General features: G+C 42.8%; 1 protein-coding gene across 1 annotated transcript; it reads right to left on the reverse strand.

The window, feature by feature from the left end:
- Positions 1-4450: 4450 nt before the first annotated feature.
- Positions 4451-24868, reverse strand: GXYLT2 (glucoside xylosyltransferase 2). Its single transcript, XM_030500301.1, has 7 exons — positions 24520-24868; positions 16795-16984; positions 16455-16586; positions 9968-10219; positions 8848-8971; positions 5470-5642; positions 4451-4728 (listed from the first exon to the last, which is right to left on the reverse strand). The coding sequence occupies exons 1-7, from the start codon at positions 24732-24734 to the stop codon at positions 4546-4548; spliced, it is 1269 nt and encodes a 422-aa protein (XP_030356161.1). The 5' UTR covers positions 24735-24868; the 3' UTR covers positions 4451-4545.
- Positions 24869-25077: the final 209 nt, after the last annotated feature.

The raw sequence follows: 25077 nt of genomic DNA on the forward strand, positions 1-25077 counted from the left end.
GGTGTGGCTGAACAGACACCTCATGAGCTTTTGTCGCACGGAGATGTCATGGAACAACTGAGGAGATTGCAGCAGTGACCATACAAGAGTGTCAAAAATTGGAATTTAATACCAGAAGAAGGAAGGGAAATGGTGCTAAATGGCCAAATCCTCCAGGGAGCAAATGATAACAGAGAAATGTTAAAAAGTAAAAGGTGAAACCTCAGTTTCCTTTGAGATCAGGTTCTGATCTATGGTCACCATAATGCAACTGGAGTTGTAGCATGACACAACAGCACTGTGAGGCAAGTAAAAGATATGGATTTGTCTCTTCCAGTAACATATCCAATCTAATGCTCTCTTACTACAGTGAAATTGTAAAAGAGGAACACTTTTCTCTGCTCGATGCAGACATAGCCTGTATACCCACGCTGTATCATCACCAATACAAAACTCCATCCCAACCAGACCCATCACCCTGAAACAGAGAGACACAAAATTGTGTATTTAAAAGAAAACTATCAAAATACAGAGCTTGCTTGAAACTTCATTTATTTGTACTGTCAGCCAAAGGATCTTAACACAGAAATGCACTGCTAGGCCTCCTTGGGAGCTATAAACAATTGGTGCACTTGTCAAACAAAAATACGTGAGCAATTAAATGATAGAGAAGAGGTACAGAATTCTTTACGCACACGCTCCTCTTACACACACACATACACACACACACAGAGCAGTTTCCAGTTTCCTCCTGTAAGTGACAGGACAGTGGAGCTATCTAAGCCCGCTTTGTAACAGGCAGGCAAATAGCCTGGAGAAACTCTCACATTAGAGAAATGATGCGACCAAGTGCTTCCCGCTCCGGCAGCTCTTTGTGGTACAACGTGCACTGGTAGCCTGATGCCTTTTAAATGGCTTTGGGCTAAAAGAAGGTGCTCAGCAGCACTTACTACAAAGCCCCTATTTATCTGCCTTCAGCAAGTTCAAGTATAATACAGCAACTTTAAACCCTGAATAACTGGCGCTGATACAGCAAGGACTTGGTTACATGCTCAGCGTTATGCACTGCACATAAGCCCCCGAATACACGGGCAAAATTCAGAGTATCCAACATTTGCTGGGTTGGGGCTTAAGTTCAGATGAAGCGGGCACAGTTCTCTGCTGTACCCTGCTGCTTCCTTCTCAGTGTGCAAGGGGATTCTCTCCCTTTGTTACCCATACATTCCATGTGCTGGAGTGTCTATTCACTTAGAGAAAACTGGTTTTGTTCCCCCCGATGTTATGCTGACACGGCTGAGGGTGGTACATTAGCAAAGGTGGTTTGGTTACACTATGTCATTGGAAATAACTGAAATACATGAGAGGAAGGGGAAGTGAGGATATAAAGTCTATATACGTATTTACATATCCCATTATTAAAATGAATGAAGGCTAATTAACAAGGAATTAGCCCCAAGTATGAAATAGGAAAGGAATTAAAACTGGTTTCTAAATAAGATTAATATTAGAATCAACTACTGTTAAAACCAAAATATAACATGGTTTTGGAAGCTGTAATAAAACATAAATTAATAATTCTAACAACAACAACATGGAAGTTACAGAATTGTTTTATGCCACTTTGGGGAGCTCAGAAGCAGCTCAGCAGGGGGGACCTCCCCCTTCCTTCCTGCAAGTTGATATTATACTAAAAAAAGTCTTCATGTTAAAGCATATACTTCATATATTTTAATAGCTGTTGAGAATATAACACAATTCCTTCTAAACATAATGTAGCACCTCCTGTAAACATAAAAAGCATTGGTTTAATCTCTAATCATTTTAAATGCAATAATGCTTTTGTTTCGTAATGAAGTCCATTCCTTCATTTTAATGTGCCCGTAGTCGCTGGGTTCTGCTGAATCACAGCTTACACAATCCCAGCCTCCCAAACTTCAGAGGCTTAGCACCAGAGTTGCAACTGTCTGGGCAACAGGACTTTTGCTCTGCAACTTTCCGTGGCTTGAGCTACCATAGAAATGAGGAATTCAGAGTGCCCAGCAAGCGTCTCATCTGGCCTCATCTGACCCACAGTCGGCTTTACCCTGACGCTTGAAAACAAAGATCAAAAAGCAAGCTAATACAAGCTAGTATTTTTCACAAGTTCTCAGCATTGCTAGCCTGAAAGGTTTACCTGGGCTATGTTAGGCTTAGAGTACCTTAACCTTTTAAAAACAGCATACTGAGTTTTCCTTTCATCGCCTTCCGATTCTGAACTCCTCAGTGTTCATCTGGGTTACATTTTCAAACTCCTCTCTGTAACCAGAAGTATTCTGTTAAGTGGCGCCTAAAACTTCAGCTAAAACAGACAATACTAAGTTGGAGTGGCAGTAACATCTACACTTAACTTTAAATGTCTTTCTGGGTCCTGGGCTTTCCATCAAAACAGATGCAGAGCTGCCAGCCTCCTCTGCATGTCAATTTACACGTTAGGGGCAAACTGCAAGAGAAGGGATCCCAGTCAGAATCACACAAATCACTGATTAGAATTTGCAGCACACAGGCCTGCAAACAACAGACGTTTCTGTCTGTCTGTCCTGCCTGCGAGGACTAGCAGAGAGCAGCAGTGACACTGCTAGGACCAAGACAGTATGTCCCTTATTCCAAGCCTCTATCTTAACACCTCCTCTACTCAGATGACTCTTGTGATGCCGTTAGCCACATTGTGTCATTCACCCGGCACTTATGGATGTATCACAGGCATTTTCACACTCTTCATCCCGTGTGCAGCTGAGGTGCCAGCAGGGCCTGCGTTTCCCTCCGCTCAGGAGCTGCCACACAAGGAGAGAGGAATGTGCAAACCAAAAGGAGTTTCTCTTGGAGTCTCTTTTCTTATGAAATTGTGCATCGGTCCTGACTGGACAGGGCACAAACCCCCAGAACTGCAATTCTTCAGAAATCCTACTTTTTAACTTAGGACACGTATCCTTTCCCTCATTCACACCCCCCAGGATGTTTCTCTCTTATAAATGCATGTTATGAGTACAGGATATACAATCTGTACCAGGTTGCCTTTCAGTACAGGAAAGGTCCATGTATCTCACCCTTCTCACCCCTCTCCTACTTTGCCTATTAGATATTAAAGTGAGTAGTTCCAAGCAATGCTACTTTTACCTGCTGAACAGACCTGAAAAGTAAGATCATTTTCTCTGCTGTTTTCCTCAAGCACTCACCTACACACATCCCTCGGGGCTTACACTTAGCAAACACCCTCTGGGAGCCTGCTCTTCTATCACTACTCTTTAAGAGCATCCTCACTTTCCCAGTGACTTGTTCCAAGCACCTCTCAGCTACTGCTAGTTTTAATAAGCTGTTGTCTGTGCATCTCATCAGGTGATCATCCCACTTGTGAAATCTAAACTACATGAAGTATTTTAAATAAGCATCAAAGCCATCCTGTATCCTCTTTTGCTTTGAGGCTCTTCATTATGATCCTAGCATAAAACTCTCAACTTCCAAGAACCAAAGTGCCAGGCAGAAATCCACATCTATGCCCCAAGTTTCTGGTGAAGCAGAAAAGGGGAGTCAGAGGCAGCAGTCGCAGTATCCCTGGTTGTCAGTCGCATACTATTGTTACTGTGCAGTAAACAGCAATTAAAGAGGATTAAAGAGGAAACCAGATCAACAGCACCTGGTTTTGTTCTCTGCATTCACAATATTGGACTGTGTCTAATGCAATTAGTATTACCAAGTTACATTGTTAAAACTGTAAGAGTCTGGAGGGGAAGACCACGACCATACACCACACAAGAAAGGATTCTCTTGCTGTTCTCCACTAGCTGTGCAGGTGCCACAGCTTGAGTGCATCCCCCTCACATTTCTTGTACAGAGTTTTCCTATTGACGCTGTAATTATTTTCCTTGTAATTCCTTCATGAGAGGCCCTCACAAAACTACTGAAGAGCAGAAGGGAAAAAATGACAATCACTAGACAAAAAGTGCTGTAAAATACAAAGAGACGCTTCTATTCCTCTAATCTTTTTAAGTAAGAGAAATCTTAGGTCCTACGTGTGAAGAACAGCAGGTAATATACCTTGAGACAGAAGTGCAATTTTAAGCAAATTCTTTCCTTTTACTATAGTAAATTTTAACTCATCCTATCACAAGAGTGATCTTCTCTGTAATTCAGCGTTCTCATGAGTCAGGAATATTTGCTCTATCATTTCAGAGTTATATTCCTGATGTTACATAGTTCAAACCATAGTTTGTCAAGGCTAAGATCAGTACAGGCTACAGCAAATACAGCTGTACTTAAACAAGCAAACTCAACTCACCAAATGAAAGTGAGAATCCTCACCTCTCCCTGTTACAACCAAGAGTAAACATGGGAAGAGAACAAAAGGCCTAACAAAAGACAGTTTAGGTCCTAGGATTTCCTCTGGTTTTGTAATTTCAGGGGTTATTAGGAAATTGTATAAGGGAACTACTGTAATTCTGAGTTTCGGAAAAGGAGTCCATACTCTTCATTTTTATGCTTCATGAGATGGGGTGCAAGCCTTAAAAACTCCGCGTAAAAATAGAGCTACATTTAGTATCTGTGGTTGGCCCCCAAGTAGACAATGACACGATTTTCATACACCTTCTTCATAGTTTTCTCAATTTGCTTCAAAAATACTTGTGGAATTCTCCCACATAAAGTGTGCACTGTATCCAGAAACTTGGACTGCAGAGGGTAGTACAGAGACTGGAAGAGATTGTCTTCAAATGGAAACTAAAGACAAGAAAAAAAGAATTATTAGTTTTCACCAGCTACAAAATGACATTTTAGAAGTTTCTGTAAGATAAAACCTGGTGCAGGTAGGCAGTGACTTGTCCCCCACCTTCCCAGAGGCTCAGCAAAGCCTGTCAGCTTCAAACACTGCCCTGCTTGAGGGCACTTGCTTTCAGAAAAGGTCTATTACCTGGAACAGCTGACTTCCCAGAAACTGTGCTTCTGGGGTCTGCACTGAAAGGAGGTTTGCTAACACAGGGATACTGCAACGACACAGCTTTTGGAGAGTGGAGTTGTACTCATACACCATTCAAAGTGGAAATATGGACCTGTGTCTACACGCAAGCTTTTGCCTTCTATGTGCCCTGAGGCTCTAGGTGCTCAGGGAGGACAAGCTTCCTTTGGATATTTATGGACCAGAGCTGCAGTACCAACAGGAAGAACTCCATCCACTCCATCCACACACTTTTTTCTCCTACCTCCAGTATTACAGAAAAGCAATTTATCAGCCTTTTTTATTAGACGTTTACTATAATATGAAGATCATTTAAACCACTTCAAACACATGCATGCGGTGAAACAGGAGAGGCCAAAGCAACCTTGTTGTCTTGTGCCTGATGGGTACATGTACGGCACAGCTCTGCTCAGCCTGATCTGCTGGAAGAGCAGTCTGAGCGACCCGGTTAAATCCATAATTACATTGAAATAAAAGGACTGCCTCTATCAAGATAGAAGACTTACATCACGTATCACTTCATAGAGCGCCTTGAACGTAGGCTGTTTGTCATCATGGTAGACACCTCTATTTCCATGTAGAATAGAGACACCTTCTTCTTCTGCGCCTTTGCAGTTGCTCCCATACATACAGTGATCAGGCCGGTAATTCCACTGACAGGGAAACACATAGAGACACTCTGCCCATGTCGGTCGAGGGAGACGGGGTGGGGGAAAGAAAAAGACACGTCACACAAGAGTTACAACAAATTAAACCATGGTTCTGTGGAAAAGCTGCCACTGGTATCAGGAAAAGTTCAGTTAGTTCTGCAAACGTCCCAAGCAGCAGCTACACATAGAAGCTTCTTTTCCTCAGGGCATGACTATGCAAACCTCAGCACTGTTAGACCTGAGCTAACAAAAAGAGAGGGCAACATGAGGACTGGGTGCAAACATAAACCAAGGGAGCATTTTCCAAAGCTAGAAATGACAGAATCAAACCCAGAGAGTGTGCACCAGGTGGCACCATCCCGCGCCCTCTGCCCAGTAAAATGTTTCTGGAATTCCAGAAATGACTAGGGAGGCACACACAGCCAGAGGGGTTATGCAAAATCCTCAATCCTTCTGGAGACAGCATGGGAAAACTTGCAGAGTATATCCAGGGTTGGCTGCTGAAGCTCTCACTGAGGCTGTGACTATTTGTTATACCGAGATACTGCAGAGTGTAAGAGACAGTGTATTTTATTCATAGTCCTCCTAAAAATCACCATCCATTAGTTTCCCAGGTCAAGGTTATTTAAAGATGAGCTTGATTTCTCAAAAGGGCTTGCAACTTCCTTTCTCCTCCTGATTCTTTTTCCTTTTTTAAACTCTCTATGCACCCACAGGATTTGCAATCTGCTTATAATAAATCACACCAGTCCCTGTGACCTTTCTGCTTCAGAAACGGAGCACAATGAATCATTGCATGATGCTGGCAGGTCATGTCAGACACACTGAAGATTGAATTCTTCACTTGGCCTTTCCTAGCTTCCCAGGAAGCCTGCAGCTGGTCCTGTGTGGTTCCCGAAGATGTAGGAGATAAAGTTTCTGAAACATTTCTTCCCTTAAGGCCTCTCTAGCAGGAGACTTCTCCAGAAAGGGCAGATTGTAAGTAAGTGGTGTCCATTCCGTCTGACCCATCACACATCCAGAACTGCTCCCCAGTGCTGCTGAAAGGGTGGGAAGAGCAGTAATGCCTGATCCAAACCCTGCCACAGGTAACGGGGATCCTTTTGGTAACCCTGAGCAGATGTTTCCTGGTACAGTCACCAGCAGGTCACTGCAGGGTGAGATGTCACCAGGTGCTCATGGGCTTTCACACATCACCCAAGTGTTCCTGACCTCACCGTGATGCGTTTGGGCATTTTTCTGTCCCAGCTGGACTCGGGCTCCAGCTGCTCTGGGAGCCTTCAGACCCATCAATCATCCTTTGGAGCCTTTGGAGATGGGGAAAAGGGCGCATCTCTCCAGGCCCCAGGTTACAGGTCTGGGCATTTTTAAGCCAATGCACTGCATCTGCAAAAAGCCACCTGCAGGACCCTGACTGCTCCTTCCCCAGGCTGGGCTCAACAACCCAGCAGCTTAAAACCTCAGGCAAGTTATTTTCTGGTTTAATTGTATCCAGCTCTTTTGTCTTCTTTCCGTGTGCAGTCTGATGTTACGTCATTCATAAAAAATTATTTACCAGTTACAAGGGAAAGCCAGAGACTGTGGTGCAGGAAAGTCCCAACATGTGGATTCGATAGAGAATATTCTCATCACAAAATCAAAGTATTTTTGTAATCTTTGCTTTTTTACTCGACACTAAATTGGCAGCTTGGGTTTAACTTCACAACCAACCTGGCTTCAGCTTCTTCTTCCTCCAGCAGACCCTATTCCCATAACATTCATTTCTTTTGGGAAATTCATTTATGATCTCATAATGAAGATTTCTTCCACTTTATTTTTGCCCTAGGATTGAGGGTAATACCTGGTGTACATGTGATGCGTGACATCTGTCTGCAGTAAACAGATGTTAGCTTATTGCTCTGCTTTTGTTCTCTCCTTTTATTTGCCTGGATTTGGGTATATCCAGTTACCTACCCTATGACTCCTTAGAGAAAAAGAAAAGGGAACAGAATAAATAACTATAAATCCAAACTTATTCTGTTCTTAAGATCACTTGAGTGAATATGAGGTCACATAGGAAACAAGAAAAAGCAAGTAAGAATGGATACAGAGCATCCACTCAGAAGCATGAAATAAGGTCCTCAGCTTCCCTGGGAAGCATGTACTATGCTGCCGTTTTGAAATCCTTGCATTTCTCAGATGTTCCTGGGTTTGGAAGTGCCAGAAATCACTTCTGTGTGACCAGTGCAAAATACTTACAAGGGGCTGAATTCCCAGAAACTGTTGTTTCTGGGAATTTCAGCACTTGTGGAAAAAAGTCACACCCTTTTAAAATAAAGATGACAGCTCCTTGGAAAGGCACTCATGGGAATACGACCCCAATTCAAGAGGAAACGGACAAACTGAAATGCTATGGGCTGTTTGCAGAGGCGCTGTGCAAGGGTGACAGGCAGGAATCAAAGATGATGCTTTGCTGGGCTGATAAATACATCTGTGTTGGTCAGGCTGGTCCACACTAGGACAGTGGGTTATGCCATCTGTTCTCTGAGAACAAGGCTTGGAGAGACCTAGAGTCCTCCAGAGCTCTTCTTAAGCCTCAGAGCACGCAGAACACAGAAGAGTAGAAAATGCATAAATGTAAGGAGCAGAATATAGGTGACACAACCCTGGTGCCTGCTGAGGCAGGGTCACTCCGCTGGGAGGCTGGAAGCATCTTTCTCAAGACGTAACTCTTAGCGAAGGAGCAAGAGTAGGAAGGGCAGCAGTTTTAGAAGAGACACTCCAATGGCTGTGTCCATTTGTATTCGCTTTGTTACTCATTGCATAAATATCAGAATTCAGCTGAATTGCAGAAAAAGAAAACACAGCTTTGGAGAAAGTTTGGCAATTTCACATTCGGATAAACATCTGAAACAAAAACGTTTTTTTGGCCAGGCCCTGGTCCAGTCATGCTTTTAAGCACACATGAAACTTGAACTTCATTGCTGCATCTGATCATTTATGTCACACTCTCCTATTTTCTGAGAATCTCTAGAAAACAGATTTACATATTCAATGGAACCAATCTGAGCTCACTACCAGCACTACGTTCAGAAGTAGTTTCATAGGCTGTAAATCCTGGTGCACCCACTCATTAACTTTATGCCCAAGCACATTATGCATATTATAAATAACAAATAGCATTTAAAAAACAAATGTCAAGTTGAAGAAATGTTCTTAGCAGAGCTAATGATGACTCCAAGAGTCATTACTTACCTGGGTTAAAGTAAAAAATGATATTTAGTAAATCCTGGTCTCCCCATGTAATGTAGTTTTTGTACTTTTGGTATAATGGATATAACATTTCCTCCCAAGTCAAACCACTCGGTATCATGCTGTTCTGCGAGGCAGAAACCAGAAGCAATAGGTTAGCACAGGGAACAGTGACGTGATGGATGACTCAGAGCGTGGCACCCACTTACTTGTAAGTCTGATGAGCCCCCTGAGATCCCCAGGTGAAAAATGAAGAACTGCCAGGAAGTGTTAGACTTGGATAGGGTTGGAACAGCAGAGCTGCCCGTGCTCCCGTTTATCTAAACAGGAAAGCAAGGTCTCCTGGGTCCAGCCCTGATGTCAGCTCCTGCTATTCACAGTCTTCCTATTCTGAGCAACAGGAGGGAGAAAAAGTGGAAAAAATGCAAAAATGCAGGGACGAGGTGAAAACCGAGCGAGGAAAAACGCAGACTAAAAATTATCTTCCCTGGGCTCAAGGGCTCAAGCTGCTCCTGTAACAATACAGGAAACCCCCGGCCTTGGCCGAGGAACAAAACCACTTGGGGCAAATAAAGTTTTTAAAAAGATTTAGAGAATACGTGCTCAATGGAAGACACAGGTTTTACAAGTCAGGCCTTTCACAAAGAGAGGAGATGTCAGATGTCAGCGAAAATACTCCCCTCTCATTTATGTCAGTTCATGGAGTCACTTGATCTGCAGCAGGATTCAAAATTCTATTTACAGCAGATGCAAAAAATTACCATTTTCTCTGGGTATCTACATCAAGCTTTCCAATTTCAACAACAGTACAGTGCCTGCACTGGAGATCCTCGAGGTTATTCTTTCCCGGATCTTTCAAGGGAAAATGGGATGTTGAAGAAGCCAGTTTTACTACTGCTAACAGACTGCTGCATCTGCAGTTCCCTGTGCTCCGGCCTCTTGAGGAAGCTTCACTTGTTTTAACAATCGTTTTCCCTGTAATTCATTTTAGTACCCAATTATATATAGTCTCTATTTTTCAGATTCCTTATATTACAAACTTCATGTAATTTTATACTAAATTTTACAAGCTGTGAAAAATACACAGCTCACTCGCTCCTGCAACAGCTGTATTTCTTCTCACCTTGAACTGAGTGTTGCGTATCCGTGTTAAATTCATTAGCATCACTCCGGAATTGACTCCAGTTGTCCCATAATAAGGGTGACGCGCGAAGCGACTGTACCAGCCAATCTTTGGTATCTCATGCTCTGGGGCCATAGCAGCTAGCTGTGTGGAGTTGAACTCTGTCAGGATGTGCCAGATGTCATCGATGGGCCTCAGGAAGAGGACATCAGTGTCCACATAAAGGAGAGAATCCACATCCTTCAAAATGACCTTTTGGGTTTGCACAGCGAGGAGAGGAACAGATAAAAAAGAAAACAGATAGACAACAAACAGGAAGATTACTGGCAAAAGGTACTTTTATTTTAAACTGATAATTTGAAAGAGGTTATTGATTTATCAGCTAAATGTAATTACACACAGGAATAGCAGTTATCAGGTTATTGGCTTGTTGTTTTTTCAGCGGGGTTTTTCCAATTGCACAGCAAACAGCTACCAGACCAGAGAAGTTGGGTTCTAACCTTCATATAAAGCAGTAATCCTGGGAGCTCTCTAAAGTACCTGCAAGGACTATTTAGTCTCAGTTCAGAAATAAAATGCAAAGGTTATGTATTTACATAGCTTTATTAGTTCAAGATCTATAAGTGGTGAAACATACAGCTTGCTCCACAGACAGAAAGGGTAAGCTGGGAGAACAGAATACTTTTCATCTCCATTTGGTATCATGTTTCCTTATGCCTTTCTAATGACTGTTTTTCCTACTACAACCCTGTGCTCCTGGGAGACTTACATGCAGTATTAATATATACAAATGTTCCCCATTAATTAAGAAACCCCATTGAACACCAAAATGTACACGCATCCTCCTGAAGACCAAAATTTGCTTGGTAAATTGAAACGTCATGTTAAAACTCACCAGGTCAGATTCTGATCTCTGTTATCAGACTCTGTATCAGGAATAACCACAGTGGAGTTAGTCAAGTCAGAAGGGTGTAAACTGTAAATTAGATGCAGGACATTTCATCTAGTCCTGCTTACAATGTTCCCCCTTGTGGCTACCCATATCCTTACAGGCTCATTCCTTAACTGGAGTAGGGCAAATGATATAGTGCTCAACAGGCCAAGAAAACTCCCTCGATGTTTGCGCCAGCTATTTGTTGTTAAGTGATAAATATCATTAGCTATAGTTGACCATCAGTTCCAACTGCATTGTTGTTGCTCTTCATTATTTGCTAAAACTCAAAAATCCCCAAAGGACTGAGAATTTCTCACGTTGGTCTCAGCCAAAAGCCCCATTTCTCTCTCTCTCTGTCTTTACAAAGCAAATCCAAAAGGCTACTGATTTTCACCACTTAGTGGAACAGAACAATCACTCTCTCATCCCTTATACAACGATACTAATGACAAACTCTATTCATGCAGGAAAGAGTAAATGCTACTAAATCAATTGAATTTTACATAAATTGAAGTGTATTGTGACTGACAACTACCTGTGCAACAGAGTGAACAACATTAAGATTTTGAACAAGTGTGGGGATAAGATTACCTTTAATCATGCTCAGTAGGCACCCACTAAGATGCCAAATACGTGAGTATGGGCTTAAAGGAGATTTTTCACCTGACTGAACACTTTGGGATTCAGACTGACATTTAGCCAAGTTTAACAAATCCCTGACCTGTATTTCTGACATAATAACTACATGTTCTTCCTACACAGCAGAACAAGCAGGAGAAGGCAAGTGTCTCTACATATTAAACACAAGTTATGCTGACAAGAAACTCCACCCATCACTCTGCTGGATGGCAGGTTATAGCAATACACCGTTTTTCCACAAAAACCATACAAACCAGTGTGTGTAGGTATAAATAAACGAGCGACACAGTTCAATAGCACACCAGGAGCTCAGAGGTAAAGACTTGCAAACGTTCTGTATCCTGGAGTCCAGCACTAAAAACAATGAAGTAAAAAAAGACACCTACTTTAAGAGTAAATCAATAGAAGTCAGATGGTTCAAAAGAAGAAGGGGTTTTTCAGCTTAAGGGTATCCTGGATATTGTGTACTGTTCTGCAGCACCTAAAAGCCCTACTTCATAGGTACCTACTATATGAAGCCATAGAAAATCAAAATATATTAAGAAAGAAAAAAGAATCACCCCAAAATTTAATCCAAGACAGGAGGTAACACATGAACACACAGAGAGCAGAAGCTACTGGGCTTTGCTTGGGGGATCCGTGGCACACTGCACACCATGAAAGATTTGTTCTAAGGGTGCCTTGGTAGGGAGACAAGTTTGGGCATTTTCCAGCAGAGGGTTAAGGGGGAAGCCTGGGCACTGCTTCTTCCAGCAGAAAACTGTTCTTTCAGCAACCTTAGATATACACATTCATTTAAGGCTGTGGAAGTCAGTGGACTGTAACAATCTTCCTACACACACAGAGATCCAAGCAGGTATTCCAGCTCTTAGAGAAGCGCATGCTCAGCAGCTTCTGACCTCAAGTTTTCCACCTTGTGTTCCTCCACTTAGGATTCACATGCTCTTTCAAAAGATTCTTCCCTCTGCTGTGTTCAAGGTGTCGCCCTGCAGTGACACCCAACAGGCTAATAAAAAAATCTGTGCTACTTCCTTTAAGCCCTTCACACCTTTCTCTTTCACATGTGAAGTGTTAAGACTTATTTAAAACCTGCAGGTGTCGGTTTCAACTGATCTCATCTCCTTCTGGCTGCGCATTTAACTTCACCTTGCTTAGGGGAGTTTAACTGCAGAAACTGTGGCTCCAAGAGCATCTTGAGTAGCTCCCAGGATTCCAATGGAGCTGCACAGGGGATACACTTCATTTCAATAACTCCAGCATTCCCAGTGACCCACAGCTTGCAGGTAAGTCTGTTCCCAAACTGAAGAAGCTTTTGAAAAAATATTTTAGGCTTTACACAGCCCTTAATACTTAGCATTTACTTACTCAAAAGCATACAAGCAAGACAATGAATTTTGACTCTGCTGCTTTTCAATGTCAAAAGCAGTTGAGTACCACAAGGCAACCCTATGGTGCAAGAGACTTTGCTCCAGCTTGTTCTGCCTGCTCCAGATGCCGCACAGCTAGGGCTAGGAGTGCTCCGAGCCTGCCAGGACAGCCAACCAGAGTGACGTGACTGCAGCTTAAAAATGACATGCATCTGACCTGGAGCATAAGCCATGCAAGACTGTGTCTAATAGTCCAGGCTCACAGCTGCTAGCTCAAAGTGTGCAGACATACCTGACAGACTGTGATTTTTGAAACAACTGGTCAGAAATGCGGCTTGACTGGGCCTGTCTTCCTCCTCACGCTACCGGCGTGGACAGATTAAAAGAGGTGTGATTTTCTTGCAGCTACATAAAATATTCTTAGTAATCTGTCAAAAAAGTTCTGCACAGAACTGCCTATATTTAGCCTGACACTTCACTTAAATACTCAGTTATCTGTAATTTGATTTCACAACTTCTGTCTCCATAGATTCTCCCCGCATTAGCAAGGTTGGCAAGTAATAACACACATATTGGTGTACTGTGAAGCTGTGCTACCTAATGGTTTGCAATGGCCAGCATGGCAGTTAATCAGAGCTTTATCCAAAATTAGGGACAAATCACAAATCTTGATGCTAATGGAGCAGTACCACAAAGTTGAGTTACTAAACTTAACTGTAGTAAGCAGTTAAGTCAGAAGCAGAGACTTTTGTCTAGGTAAGTTCCTGGCATCTATTCCCAGTGCTGCCACTGATCCACTGGGTTGGATCCTTCAGCGTATTCTAGAGGACAGTTGTAATACAGGGATATTGCTAATCTACCTCAAAAGCTCCTAAGTAGATTAAGTGTTTTGAGAAGGGTTCTAAATGTTAGAGCTAAAATCATCAAAAAATCCCTTATGCATTTCATGATACTTTAGCTGATTGTTTTGGTAGCTCCAAACCAGTGATACAGAGACAACAACAAGGCAGCTCCGTGGTGTGTGACATCTGTGAGACCAGAAGACAGTTCTTCACCCGGTGTCTTAACATCCACGTTAGTTCTACAAAACAGTTTCCAGTGATTGCTGAGAGCATTACCCTCCTAGTTAGTTTTTGAAGTTTCCTTTTGTGCTCATGTTAAGATCCACGTCTTCCTTACTCTGCCTTTGCAAACTTCACTGATTGGTTTATTGTAGTAGACTATAATAAGAGATTTAGACTTGTGAGCTTACATGGAGGCTCAATCTGCTTTCCCTGCATGTAAGTGGCAAACATGATCAGATGGCACAGAACGCCTCTATAAAATGCAGGATGCTGTATGATCTTAATACTTTAGCAACTCCAGTAGATTCAACAAACTGGGAATGGGTACATCGACCTGTTCCCCAGGACAAAGCAGTTCATTACTACAAGCTGCAGGATCGCATCCCAAAGCTCTAGTTTCATCAGTGAGTAAAACCATTGAAAGATTCTTAAGCAATTTTCCCTTAACGCATTCCTCACACCCTCCTGTCCACTTTCACATGCCTGCTGGTGCTGCAGAAGAGATTGCTTTGGCAGGAGAGGCACTTGTGAATCAAAGGCTCACATTCCACCCAGGCTTAGCATTATCAGGAGAAAGACAATTTGCACAACTGAGAGCTAAACAGCTGATAAACTCAACTACTGCTCTCCTGGGGTCCTCCCTAAATCCAGGCACATTTTATGCCGCTGCAGGGGAAAATGCTTAGTGCAGGGAAGGCTAAGGAAATAAAGGATGCTGACACCCTGCTGGTATTTATTTAAAGTAAAAGTCAAAATAGTTCTCTAAGCAATACCACCAGCAACCCTCCGCTCCCACTGTGTGCAGACTGGATTTCTACAGCATCGACTCGTTCAAATGGGATATCAGAACCTCCTTATCAAGCACCAAAATAAATAATAACTGTGGTTGAAATTACCCAGGAACAGCCCAAGGTTCTGTCACCCTGTGAACTTCAGTACCAAAGTCCAATGGGACTCTTGCCACCACCGCTATTACTACAACTTGTTTTCTTTACTATATTCACACTGACTTAAGTGTCAGCTGCAACTACTCTCGGACAACCCTCCCTATTTGAAGCCATAAACCTCAGCCTGAACACACACAACATTTTGCAACTGCCCCAAGAAAAACAAACATTTACAGTTCAGGCTGCCTCCTAGTTTTGATAAGACAATATGCAACAGTCTAATATTCCTTACAGAACATTGCTGGTGAACTTTAGCAACATGTGAGTGGCAAAAAAAGAACCAAAAAAGCACTGCCCAGGCTAAAGGAATCGGCATGGATACATAACCCTTTTCTGTCATCAGAAGGATGATGACAAATAAAAGTGAAATCATTTATGTGATGAGAGTCTACCAAAATGACAAAAATTATCACAGCAGTAAGAACAGAGAATTGTGTTTGTGCAGGGAGAAGTGTCCCATTTGAGTACATCCTTACAAACAATCTGTACTGAGCGAGCTAACTCTTAGGGATTATTTTCCAGGTGATGTAAATATTTACTCAGGGAGGAGAGGATCCCTGCTGAAGCTGGAGTTACTTTCAGCCCATCTGGTCTCTGTGCGTTTGATAGTCTACCCCTAAATGGCAGATAAACAGAACTGCTGACGGCACATATTTTCTCACATATGTATTCATAGCCTATGTCTCTGGACCCGCAGCTGTCTCCTGATTGTTTCCATCTGAGAAAGTAAAGATTTCTTTGTCGTCCTCCCCCATTTCTCGTAAGGCAGCAATGAAATCTGGATCATGTGAATAGCCTGTCACTTCACTGGAGTCACCCCAATCAACAGCAATGCGCGAGATATTCTTGACAGATGTTCTCAATTCCACAGAAATCGCTTTATGCAAAAGTTCTCTCCATTTTGATATTCTGTGTATGCAAAATTGTTATCAACACCTCCCTTCTCTCCAGCAACATTATATATTTTCCAAGTTTATGACACTACATATTATACAGCAAAAAATACAACTTTTCAGTGAACCTAAAGATCCCAGGATACACAATGCTCTTGCATGAAATCTGACTTGGAACACATTGGTATTAGTACCTTAAGGGCAAATCTGACAGTCTTGGAAAAAGAAATAAAACTCAAGGAAAAGGGATTGCCAAAAGCATCAGTCTAAGGACTAACATATGGAAAGGGAGATAGTGGGTGAAGAGGATATGATGATTGCACACTGAAAATAATGTTATTTATGGAAGGTATGCAGCATCTACCCTGAAAGCATCTGCCCTGAAAGAGCTCTTGCACTGAGTCGTAAGAGTCTGAGAGCCTAATGGAACTAGAGACAAATAAGAAACACACATCCTTTGTTAAGCAGGAGAAAAAGTGATGCTGGATTCCTGTTTTGTTTTTAAGTGGCTAAAGCACAGACTAAAATATCTCTAAGCAGATGTTTCAGCCTGAAAATGGTTTTAATATTACACTAGCAAAGCTTCCTTTTGGTGGAATTAACCTTTTCCTGAAGCAACCCACTCAGAATCCAGGTGCCTTACCGGAAGAAAAAGGCGCTGGGCAGCACATGGTTTGAATAACTTTTTCCATTCCTGAGCATTTCCTACTGAGAAGGTTATTGGGTAAATGTTGTATTCAAACTTCTTTGTATATGAGGAAGGCCATTCCTTTAGCTGAAAGACACGGGGGGAGGAATTAGATGCTACATGTTATATAGCTTTTTAAACACCAAAAAATATGCATGCGTAAGGAGTTTAATAGACTGTGTACTGCACAAGAAGTGCTTAGTTGCTACTTGTTGATGTCAGAATAATTTTTCTCAGAGATCTGTGCCTTGTGACTAACTCATTTATTTATTTACCAAACGACAAAGAAACTCACCTTCTTCTCAAATTCTGGCTTAAGAGAATCCTCAGCAAAAATGTGAAAACAGAGCCTCCTGTTGCTGAAGAGAAGTGCTGATTTCAGCATGATCAGCGTCTCTTCCAGCCGGTCCCCACATGCCACAACTGCCAGATGCATGCATTGCAAAGATGAAGGCTCTTTTGAATGTTTCTGTTCTCCAGGCTTCCTGGAAATACATAAATAGACATAGAAAAAATACTGAGATAGCCATAAAGAGAATCCTGCATCAACAGATATCAGGGGGTTTTTTTACTCCCCTTCATACTGTAAGGGATCAGGAAGTTTGTTCCTGATTACATACCCACAGAACATGGGAGCCACATGCCAGTTTTTGTCAACAGCACAAATCAAGAGTGTTACAATTACAACACAAATACACTATTTTCAGAGATTTTCTAGTTATCCCTACACTTCTGGATTGCATAGATCGCTGTGCTACATACACAGATGAAACTAATTCAATAGCATCTCAAACCAGACAACAACTCGCTCTGTGCAAATGATAGTTGTTTTCTTTTCCCCTAGCTTAGAGGTTATGAAGCCAGAATGGACTGATTACTACCCAGCCAACTTTCTAACACGATGCAGATTGCAGAACCACATCCAGTAACTTCATTACCAGGCCCATAATGGCTAGGCTGGAAGAAGACATCCATACTTTCAAAAAAATCCACTCCATCCATATGTAAATTATTCTAAGAGTTAATTAATTTTGCTATTAAAAAAGCATGCCTTAATCCTGGCCTGAAGGTACTGGCGTAGTTCCAAAGGACCACTCTCCATTTCTCCCAATGGAATCCCTGAGATTTTGCTAAAATAGAGATTTTTAAAAACAAACATATTCACATGTCCCAGATGAATCAGGCTACATTCCACAAGCAGCCAAGGACCAAACTACGGGGTTTGCACTTAGCACCCATCTGTGTGGGCTTTAAATAAATCTCAGCTAGCCTATAGGGGAATCTGTGTGGAAAAGGCACCGAGTCCATTTGCTGGCCAGAAAACACAGGGTTCTTTTGAGGAGTTTAAGACATTTTGAAAATATAGCCTTTTGGTTTTGTGTGTCCCCCCCTCAACAGTATGAAGAGGTAAAATTCACATCCTCCAGGAATGCTTCTATATTGTATTCACATTCCAACACGGATGGCATTTATACTCCATTACATGGATATGTGCTGACAAAGCAACTAAATCACAAGCATCGTAATCATTATGGGAGAGTTCAAAAGGCTAATCATAGATCACTACCAGTTCTTGACGTATCACTGAACAGAGAACATCAATTCCTGCCTCTTCTCAGCACAAACAATTACATACATGCAATTAATCAGCAAAGTTAATATCGGAAACAAAGGTTTTAAATAAAGAGAAAAATTACAGTTATAAAGCTGTCACCATCTTCTTCCAGACATTAAAATGCTGCTCTGTGTAACAGCAGCGTAACCCACCTCTGTGTTAAGGAATACCAGTCAGTGGTACTTTACTGACTATACAGAGCAACATGTTTCATTAATGGTTTCAAGTCTTAGGTTTAGTCTTAATTAAACCCCAATTTCATCAGTGTATAAATAATGGAATACTACATCTATGTGAAGTAGTATTTACTTTCCAACCTATTAGTGTAAAAACCACTGAATTATTGAAGTGAATAATTAGCTGCTCACGCAGATCCCTTTTTCCCTCCTTCTCCCTATCTGTTTAATGTTTCCTCTTAATTGAGTCTCTAAATCAAGCCATATGAGAACTGCTTTGATATAGCTTGTGGCAACGGAATTCATTGGCAGAGGGACTAAACTCTAAGCTCTTATTGCAACATTTCAAAACCCAACACCAAAGCACTGAGCTTTTCTTTACAATTTTAGCCACAGTGAACTCTACATTATGCAGCTATTTCTTAGTGAAAAAGCCAGTATATGTAGACAAGCACTTCCAACAAACTGACTCAGCAGAAGCAACCCTTGATGAAAGCAGAATGCCCTGTAAGCCCATGGGAGCTACAGATGAGTAAGACACAACCTGCCTGCCAACACAGGCACCCTCCCAGCCCCAGAGACCTGAGCCTTGGAGATGAAGTATTATGAGTTGTGAAAGCCTGGATTGAAGGAGTTCAGGAGCCTGCACTGGCCTAAGTAGGAATAAAAATCCCCAAGAAAAGGAGCATGAGGTTGTATTTCAACTGCCCCAGTAGTAGTCTGGGACGCTGAAGGCAACAGTTAGTTAAGAAGTACATAAGCAAAACAAGATGACTGTGAAAACAAAGATGAGCTGGAAAGGGACATACGAAAGTGCCATAGCAAGATGTATTTAACAGCAATTTTAGCTTAGCCTTTACAATATTACTATTATTATCCAGAAGTCTGGAAAGAGGCAGGTGGAAAGGCAAAGTCAAACTGCTAGGAAGGCAAAAGAGCCAGTTATAGCAGAGAAAGCCACAACTCCTCATCCCTCCTCTGAACACACATGTACATACAGTGCAAGCAGGAATGGAAGAGATGGTGAGAAATATAATCTGGGTCAAAGGATATTCCTTAAAGGTCTGCAGGATACAGCCAGTGTCTTCAAACCAAAAGAGTTCCAGCTAGACCAATAGCATCTATTCTGCCTCAGGCAGAATAAATGGCTATGCTGGCTTAGCTGGATCCCCTCGTGAAGGTATGAGAGCCTCCACCATGTGTTGTCAGGAGAACAACTGGAGGTTAGAAATTAGCTCACACCAATAGAGCAGTTACTTCATCTCTACCGGGGTAGGTTGGGTTGGGCACCAGGAGCCTTCTCATTCAAACAGACTTACTGCGTAATGAAAGCTCCTTTAAGCTGAGGTTTCATATAAAATACACACTGAATCCTGAGTCGTAGAACCACAGAACCTTTTAGGTTGGAAAAGACCTTCAAGTCCGACTATAAACCTAACACTACTAAGTCGGCTACTAAACCATGTCCCTAAGTGCCACATCTACACATCTTTTAAATACCCTGAAATGGGATGTCTCCTCTAATTGCAAATGTTTATTTATCATGCAGTTACTAGTGGTTGACGCAAACACGCTGGGAAGCAGAGAGCCTTCTGAAACACTGCCTGCCCAGGTGTTCCTGGACAACACACCAAATGGACACAGACGATGCATACTTTGTTTTAAAGGATGCAGTATGCTAATACTGTGGTAAATTGTACAAAGGATAAAATGGGATACATAGAATAAAAAACAGCTGGCAAGCAAGAAATAATACATTGCTAGGTATCAACCTAAGGCATTAATAGGCTTTTGACACAGAGAAGTACCCAGTGGTTGAAGGGTGAGTGAGCACTGGTTTCAGCTCTATTTCAGTAAGTCAGCCTCTGCAAAGCTTTGGGCAAGTCATTAATTCTTTCTGCTTTAGTTGTCCTACCTGTAAAATGGGAACAGCTGTTATAGTACTAATAGTAACCTACATCAAAAGGCTTCCAAGCACATTAAAAGAGCAGGTAGATCCACAGAGTGCTACAATTATTATTATTAGCTAATTCTTCCTAACATTTACACACACATTTATTCATTTATAGTCCAACTTACTGGTTATGGATAGAGTCTATGATTGGACTTTACAATCTAAATTAGACGTTTAAATGTATCTAAAACAATACAGTGACCTGGGCCTTAAAGTTTAATGTGTTTAATAAGAACAAATGAAGAAACTAAATATACAAGGTCTTCGTTATAGGCCTCAATATCTTTCTTCTAATTTCAGTACATAAATGTAGCTTCTTGATGTATTATAAATCTAAGTTAAATAACATGCCAAACTCTCTGCTCTGTTCAGAGAAAAATGCTTCCTGCTCTCCCTTATATGCTGTTCTCATACTATTATATGGCTTTAAAATTAAGCACTGTTGCCTAAGATTAAGCACTACAGAAAACATCACCAAATACTTTGAGAATACATCCCTCTGAAACAGCTGAAAACAGGCTTGCTAAGACATAGCACAATAAAATGCTTATACCAAAGGCTTCTTTCCAACAAGACAGACCAACTCCCATCCAGCTGCCCAACAGTATTTTATTTACTGTATACATGTTTTTCTGACAGGCATGGGTACTGACATAGCAGAGGACTGGGTGCTCCAGCACAAGAGAGAGCATTTCTAGGCCTTAAAGTTTAGATTACATGCAATTTTCTTATTAGTCACAGCCTAAGTGTCTCAAACATAATGAACCCAAAACCTGTCTAAATCAATCCAGATCCATTCAAAATAATGCATTCCCATCTCGTTACAGAGCCTGTTAATCTATTCAAGCCTCCAAATTCATTCCTGAAAGATAATGCATGCAAATTCTTGCAAAATGCAGTAGAGTTGTTAGTTTCTGAGAAGTTCTTCATATTATGATCTCATTTACTCTTGTGGCATAAACAAGGTTAGATTTAGTCATTGTATCAAAACTGGTGATTCACTAAACAGGCTCCTTCCCTGACTGTCAGCACTGAGTCAATGTCCCAACAGTGGCTCCGTTATATGAAACACATTCTCTCACAGACTTTAAAACAGAAATTAGAAAGGCTCTAAATGTTTTTAAATAAAGTTTTCTTAATTTAATGCAGTTGCACAAAACTGACTGTAGCTGCTGACAATCAAAAAACTATTGAAGTTTCAACCTCCTCCTACTGCTCAGAGAAAGAGGAGAAAACCACTCAGTACCAGAATGGATGTTTCTTTTATCAAATGGGTTCTTTGTTAGACAAGTCTGAGGTATTTGGGCCTTCAGCATGTCATTATAGGCTATCAGACTTGAGCCAAACCTGTATGTGTGCATACAGACTGCAAAGAAAGAGAAAGTATCTCGACAGGTTGCCATGTAAGAAATGTTGTGCTTTGGAAGAGTTATTTCCAGGGAACTAAATGTGCTGGCAAAGGTTCACTTCCACGCTGGTTTAATAGAAAGTTTGGTCACATCTGCCCTTCAAATGTAAAATAACCCTTTTGCTTTTTGATACTTTGCACACATTGGTTTGGCGCATACTTAAAATTATTCATATTTCAAAAAAACCTTACTGAAGGCAGAGGACTTAATACTTCCAAGAGGAAAGATCAATAAAACCAGCATCAAAAGTCAGTTTTCAGAGCCAACCAGAAACTTAAATGCAATGCTCATCTAGATTTGCTAAAACTAACTAGTGACCAAAGCAAGACACATGAACACATTTCCCAACATTTGCTAGGTACCAGCCAGCTGATGCTGTGTGGCTGAGTTAAGTTTTTATCACATATGACTACCTACAGGAGGAACCTGCAGTTCTTAAAACTTCACATTTTCTGTTATTATCACACATAATAATGCTAAGCACACTAAAGAAAGCAGTATCAAAAATGCCAGTTAAAACATAATTCCCCTCACTGGCGACATGACTGATTCTTACGCAGCGAACATGCATCCTAGGTAACACCCTTGATTATTTCTGAGTTCAGCCCCAAAGCTGCAGCTTTCTGATGAAACTACACAGATCAACTTGGCAAAACTGAATTAAAACAACTTTTTACATTCATGTAGACAAAACTTCACTAAGGTTATTTGAATCAATCATGCAGTCTACATAGAAACACATAAAATGTGATCAGATCACAAGGTCTTACTCAGTCATAATCATATGTTTTATTATCCTGAAGGACTCAGCTAGATCGTATTATGTCTCTCACATCAAATAAAAAAATGCTTTCCTTTGCACATAAGGAGTAACTAAAATAATTATTTATACTATAGGAATGAATTGGCAACAACAACCCTGATTCAGCATGTTACACTGGATGTACTTTATTGTAAGCACATGCATGAGCAAAGCCTATCATATCAAGGGGAATACTCACCCCTCATGTTAGTAACTACCGAAATCATTGTCTGTTTCTTCCACTCCAAACTGAAGCCCCTCTCACTACCTTCGGTGTATCCAGGACCAGGCTTTTTAAGCCAAGCAGATCCCACCACCGATGCCTTCACTGTGTGAGTGTGGATGTGATTCACTCCATGGTGGCACCCATTGGTGGGTATTTCTGCCTTTCCAAGAACACAAACATCTCCTTGCCTTGGACCACATTATCTCACACACTCCCCCAGCAAAAAAACCCCTGTTTTTATGAATATGCTGACTTAAATAGATTTTATTTTAGTAGTCGTTAACATATTGCACCATCTTTCAGCAAGAGGCAGAACTGGTCCCACAGAATTGTGCTTCTCATCTATACAAGTTCCTGCTGGTGCCAGTGCTGTGTGAAGGGAAAAAACCAACCACCCAAACCTACAAAAAACCCCCATAACCAAACAAAAAAAATGAAGAAGTGGCATGGTTTAAATACAGCATTCCTCTCTTTCTTGTGTTGTGCTGCACACCTTGTAGGAAGTACTTGCAAAGCCAATAAATAATAGAAAAGTTAGATAATGTCAAACTTTGGAACATGAAGACGCTCACTGAAAAGCTCATTGAAATGGAACAGTTGTTTACACTCCCCAGTAGTTTCATACTTTCTGGGCTCCTTCCTTCAGTGTTCTTGATTTCCATGATAATCGCAGAGATATGCCTTAAAGAAAAATGACTTCAGGAGGTACAGTTGCTAGTGGAAATAATCCTGCTTTAATACACACATTTGAATTCTGCCCATGACCCATTCTCAGCCATGGTAAACATCTCTTGCATTCAGCAGGGTAACAATGCTGGTAAGAAACCAATTGCTTTAATAAGTCAAGGAATAAGAGCTCAAAAAACAGGAACAGGCTTTCATTCAGAATATCTCTGTGAAATCACGAATCAAAGACACAAAGACATACCAAGTTAATTAGATATATGAGGTCACACTGACCATAATATAGTTGGAATGCAAAGGGGAAAACAGTCCTCCACCCACCGAGAGCTGCCCACATCTTTTGCTTAAGTAATTAGTTTTTTAACAAATACTCTGCCTGTAAGGTGCTGAAAGAGGAAACGCGACACACCACGATTTCAAGCTCGTTTTTAAAGTTCCGCTAAATTAATTTACATATAAAAAGCATGCAAAATAAAAAGCTCAAGAGCTTAAAATCCGTAGGTGCTTCGCAGTTTGGAACCCACTGGTACCACACAGAAATAGCCAGCTTCTCTTTTCCCTGGGGCATTAGCGACAAATTAGTACTAAGTGTAGCTCCCGAGACTGACAGCGGCTCCTCACCGGCTCCAGCCAGCGAGTGCCGCATTCCCCACGTCAGCCCTCAAAACAAGGCCAAAACTCATGGAAAAGCGGCTGCGGCTATTTCAGAGGCCGCCCTCGCACAGGCACGGAGCGGGGGTATCGCCGCGCTCCATGCAGGGACCAGAGGCGGAGGCGAGACCTCCATGTACTTTCCTGGCATCTCTGGCAACCACGCTCCGAGTGAAAACTGGCAGGAAAAAAGTTTGTACTTCGGAAGCCAGAGCAGTTTGTAGAAGAGTTTCTAATCGCCGGTCACTCGCAGAGGCGAGGGGAAACCGACCTGGGACAGGGGCGTGCCCGAAGGACCGGGCGGCAGAGAGACACCAGCCACAGCACAGGGGACCGCGGGGCGGGAGGGCCCGGGCACGCGTGGAGCTGCTCCAGCGGCCGGAGCGGGCCGGGCCTGGCGGGCTCCCCGCCGATGGCAGGGACGGGGGGCGGCCGCGTTTGGGGCGCCGGCCAGTCCCGCGTGGTCCAGGCGAGCTCCCGCGTCCCGGAGCCGCCACCGTTACCTGGCGCTGACGAGCCTGCCCCCGGCGGGGTTCCTCCGCGGCGGGCTCCGGCTGAGCCGCGGCTGCCGGCGGGCGGGCGGCACGGCGGGGCGGGCGGGCGCGGAGGGCGCGGGCGGCGGGCGGGGGGGCGCGGCGGCGCTGCCCGCCAGCAGATAGAGCAGCAGCAGGCTGCCGAGGCACAGCAGCGCCGCCGCCACCTTGCACGACAGCCGCATGGCGGGAGGTCAGGCCGCCCGCCCGCCGCTCAGCCCGCCCGCCGAACGCATCGCCCGCCGCACGGAACGGCACGGACGCGGCCCGGCCCGGTGCGGGGACGTGGCCGCCGAGCCCCGGCCCGGCGCCCGGCAGCAGGGGCGGGGCGCGCCCTACCGTACTCTCTGGACTAGCCGCCCCGAGCACTCCGCACGGGCCCAGCACTCGCCCGGTGGCCGCGAAACCTCCGGGACACGGTTCGCGGACGGAGGTAACGGGATGACGGGGGCTTTGTGGAAAATCTCGTTATTTAACAACGCAGTCAGCACGTAGCGTTCACTCGGTAGAGGAGGAGGAACAGCCGGG

The sequence above is a fragment of the Strigops habroptila genome, chromosome 11 (genome assembly GCF_004027225.2).
Source record: "Strigops habroptila isolate Jane chromosome 11, bStrHab1.2.pri, whole genome shotgun sequence".
Lineage (NCBI taxonomy): Eukaryota > Metazoa > Chordata > Aves > Psittaciformes > Psittacidae > Strigops > Strigops habroptila.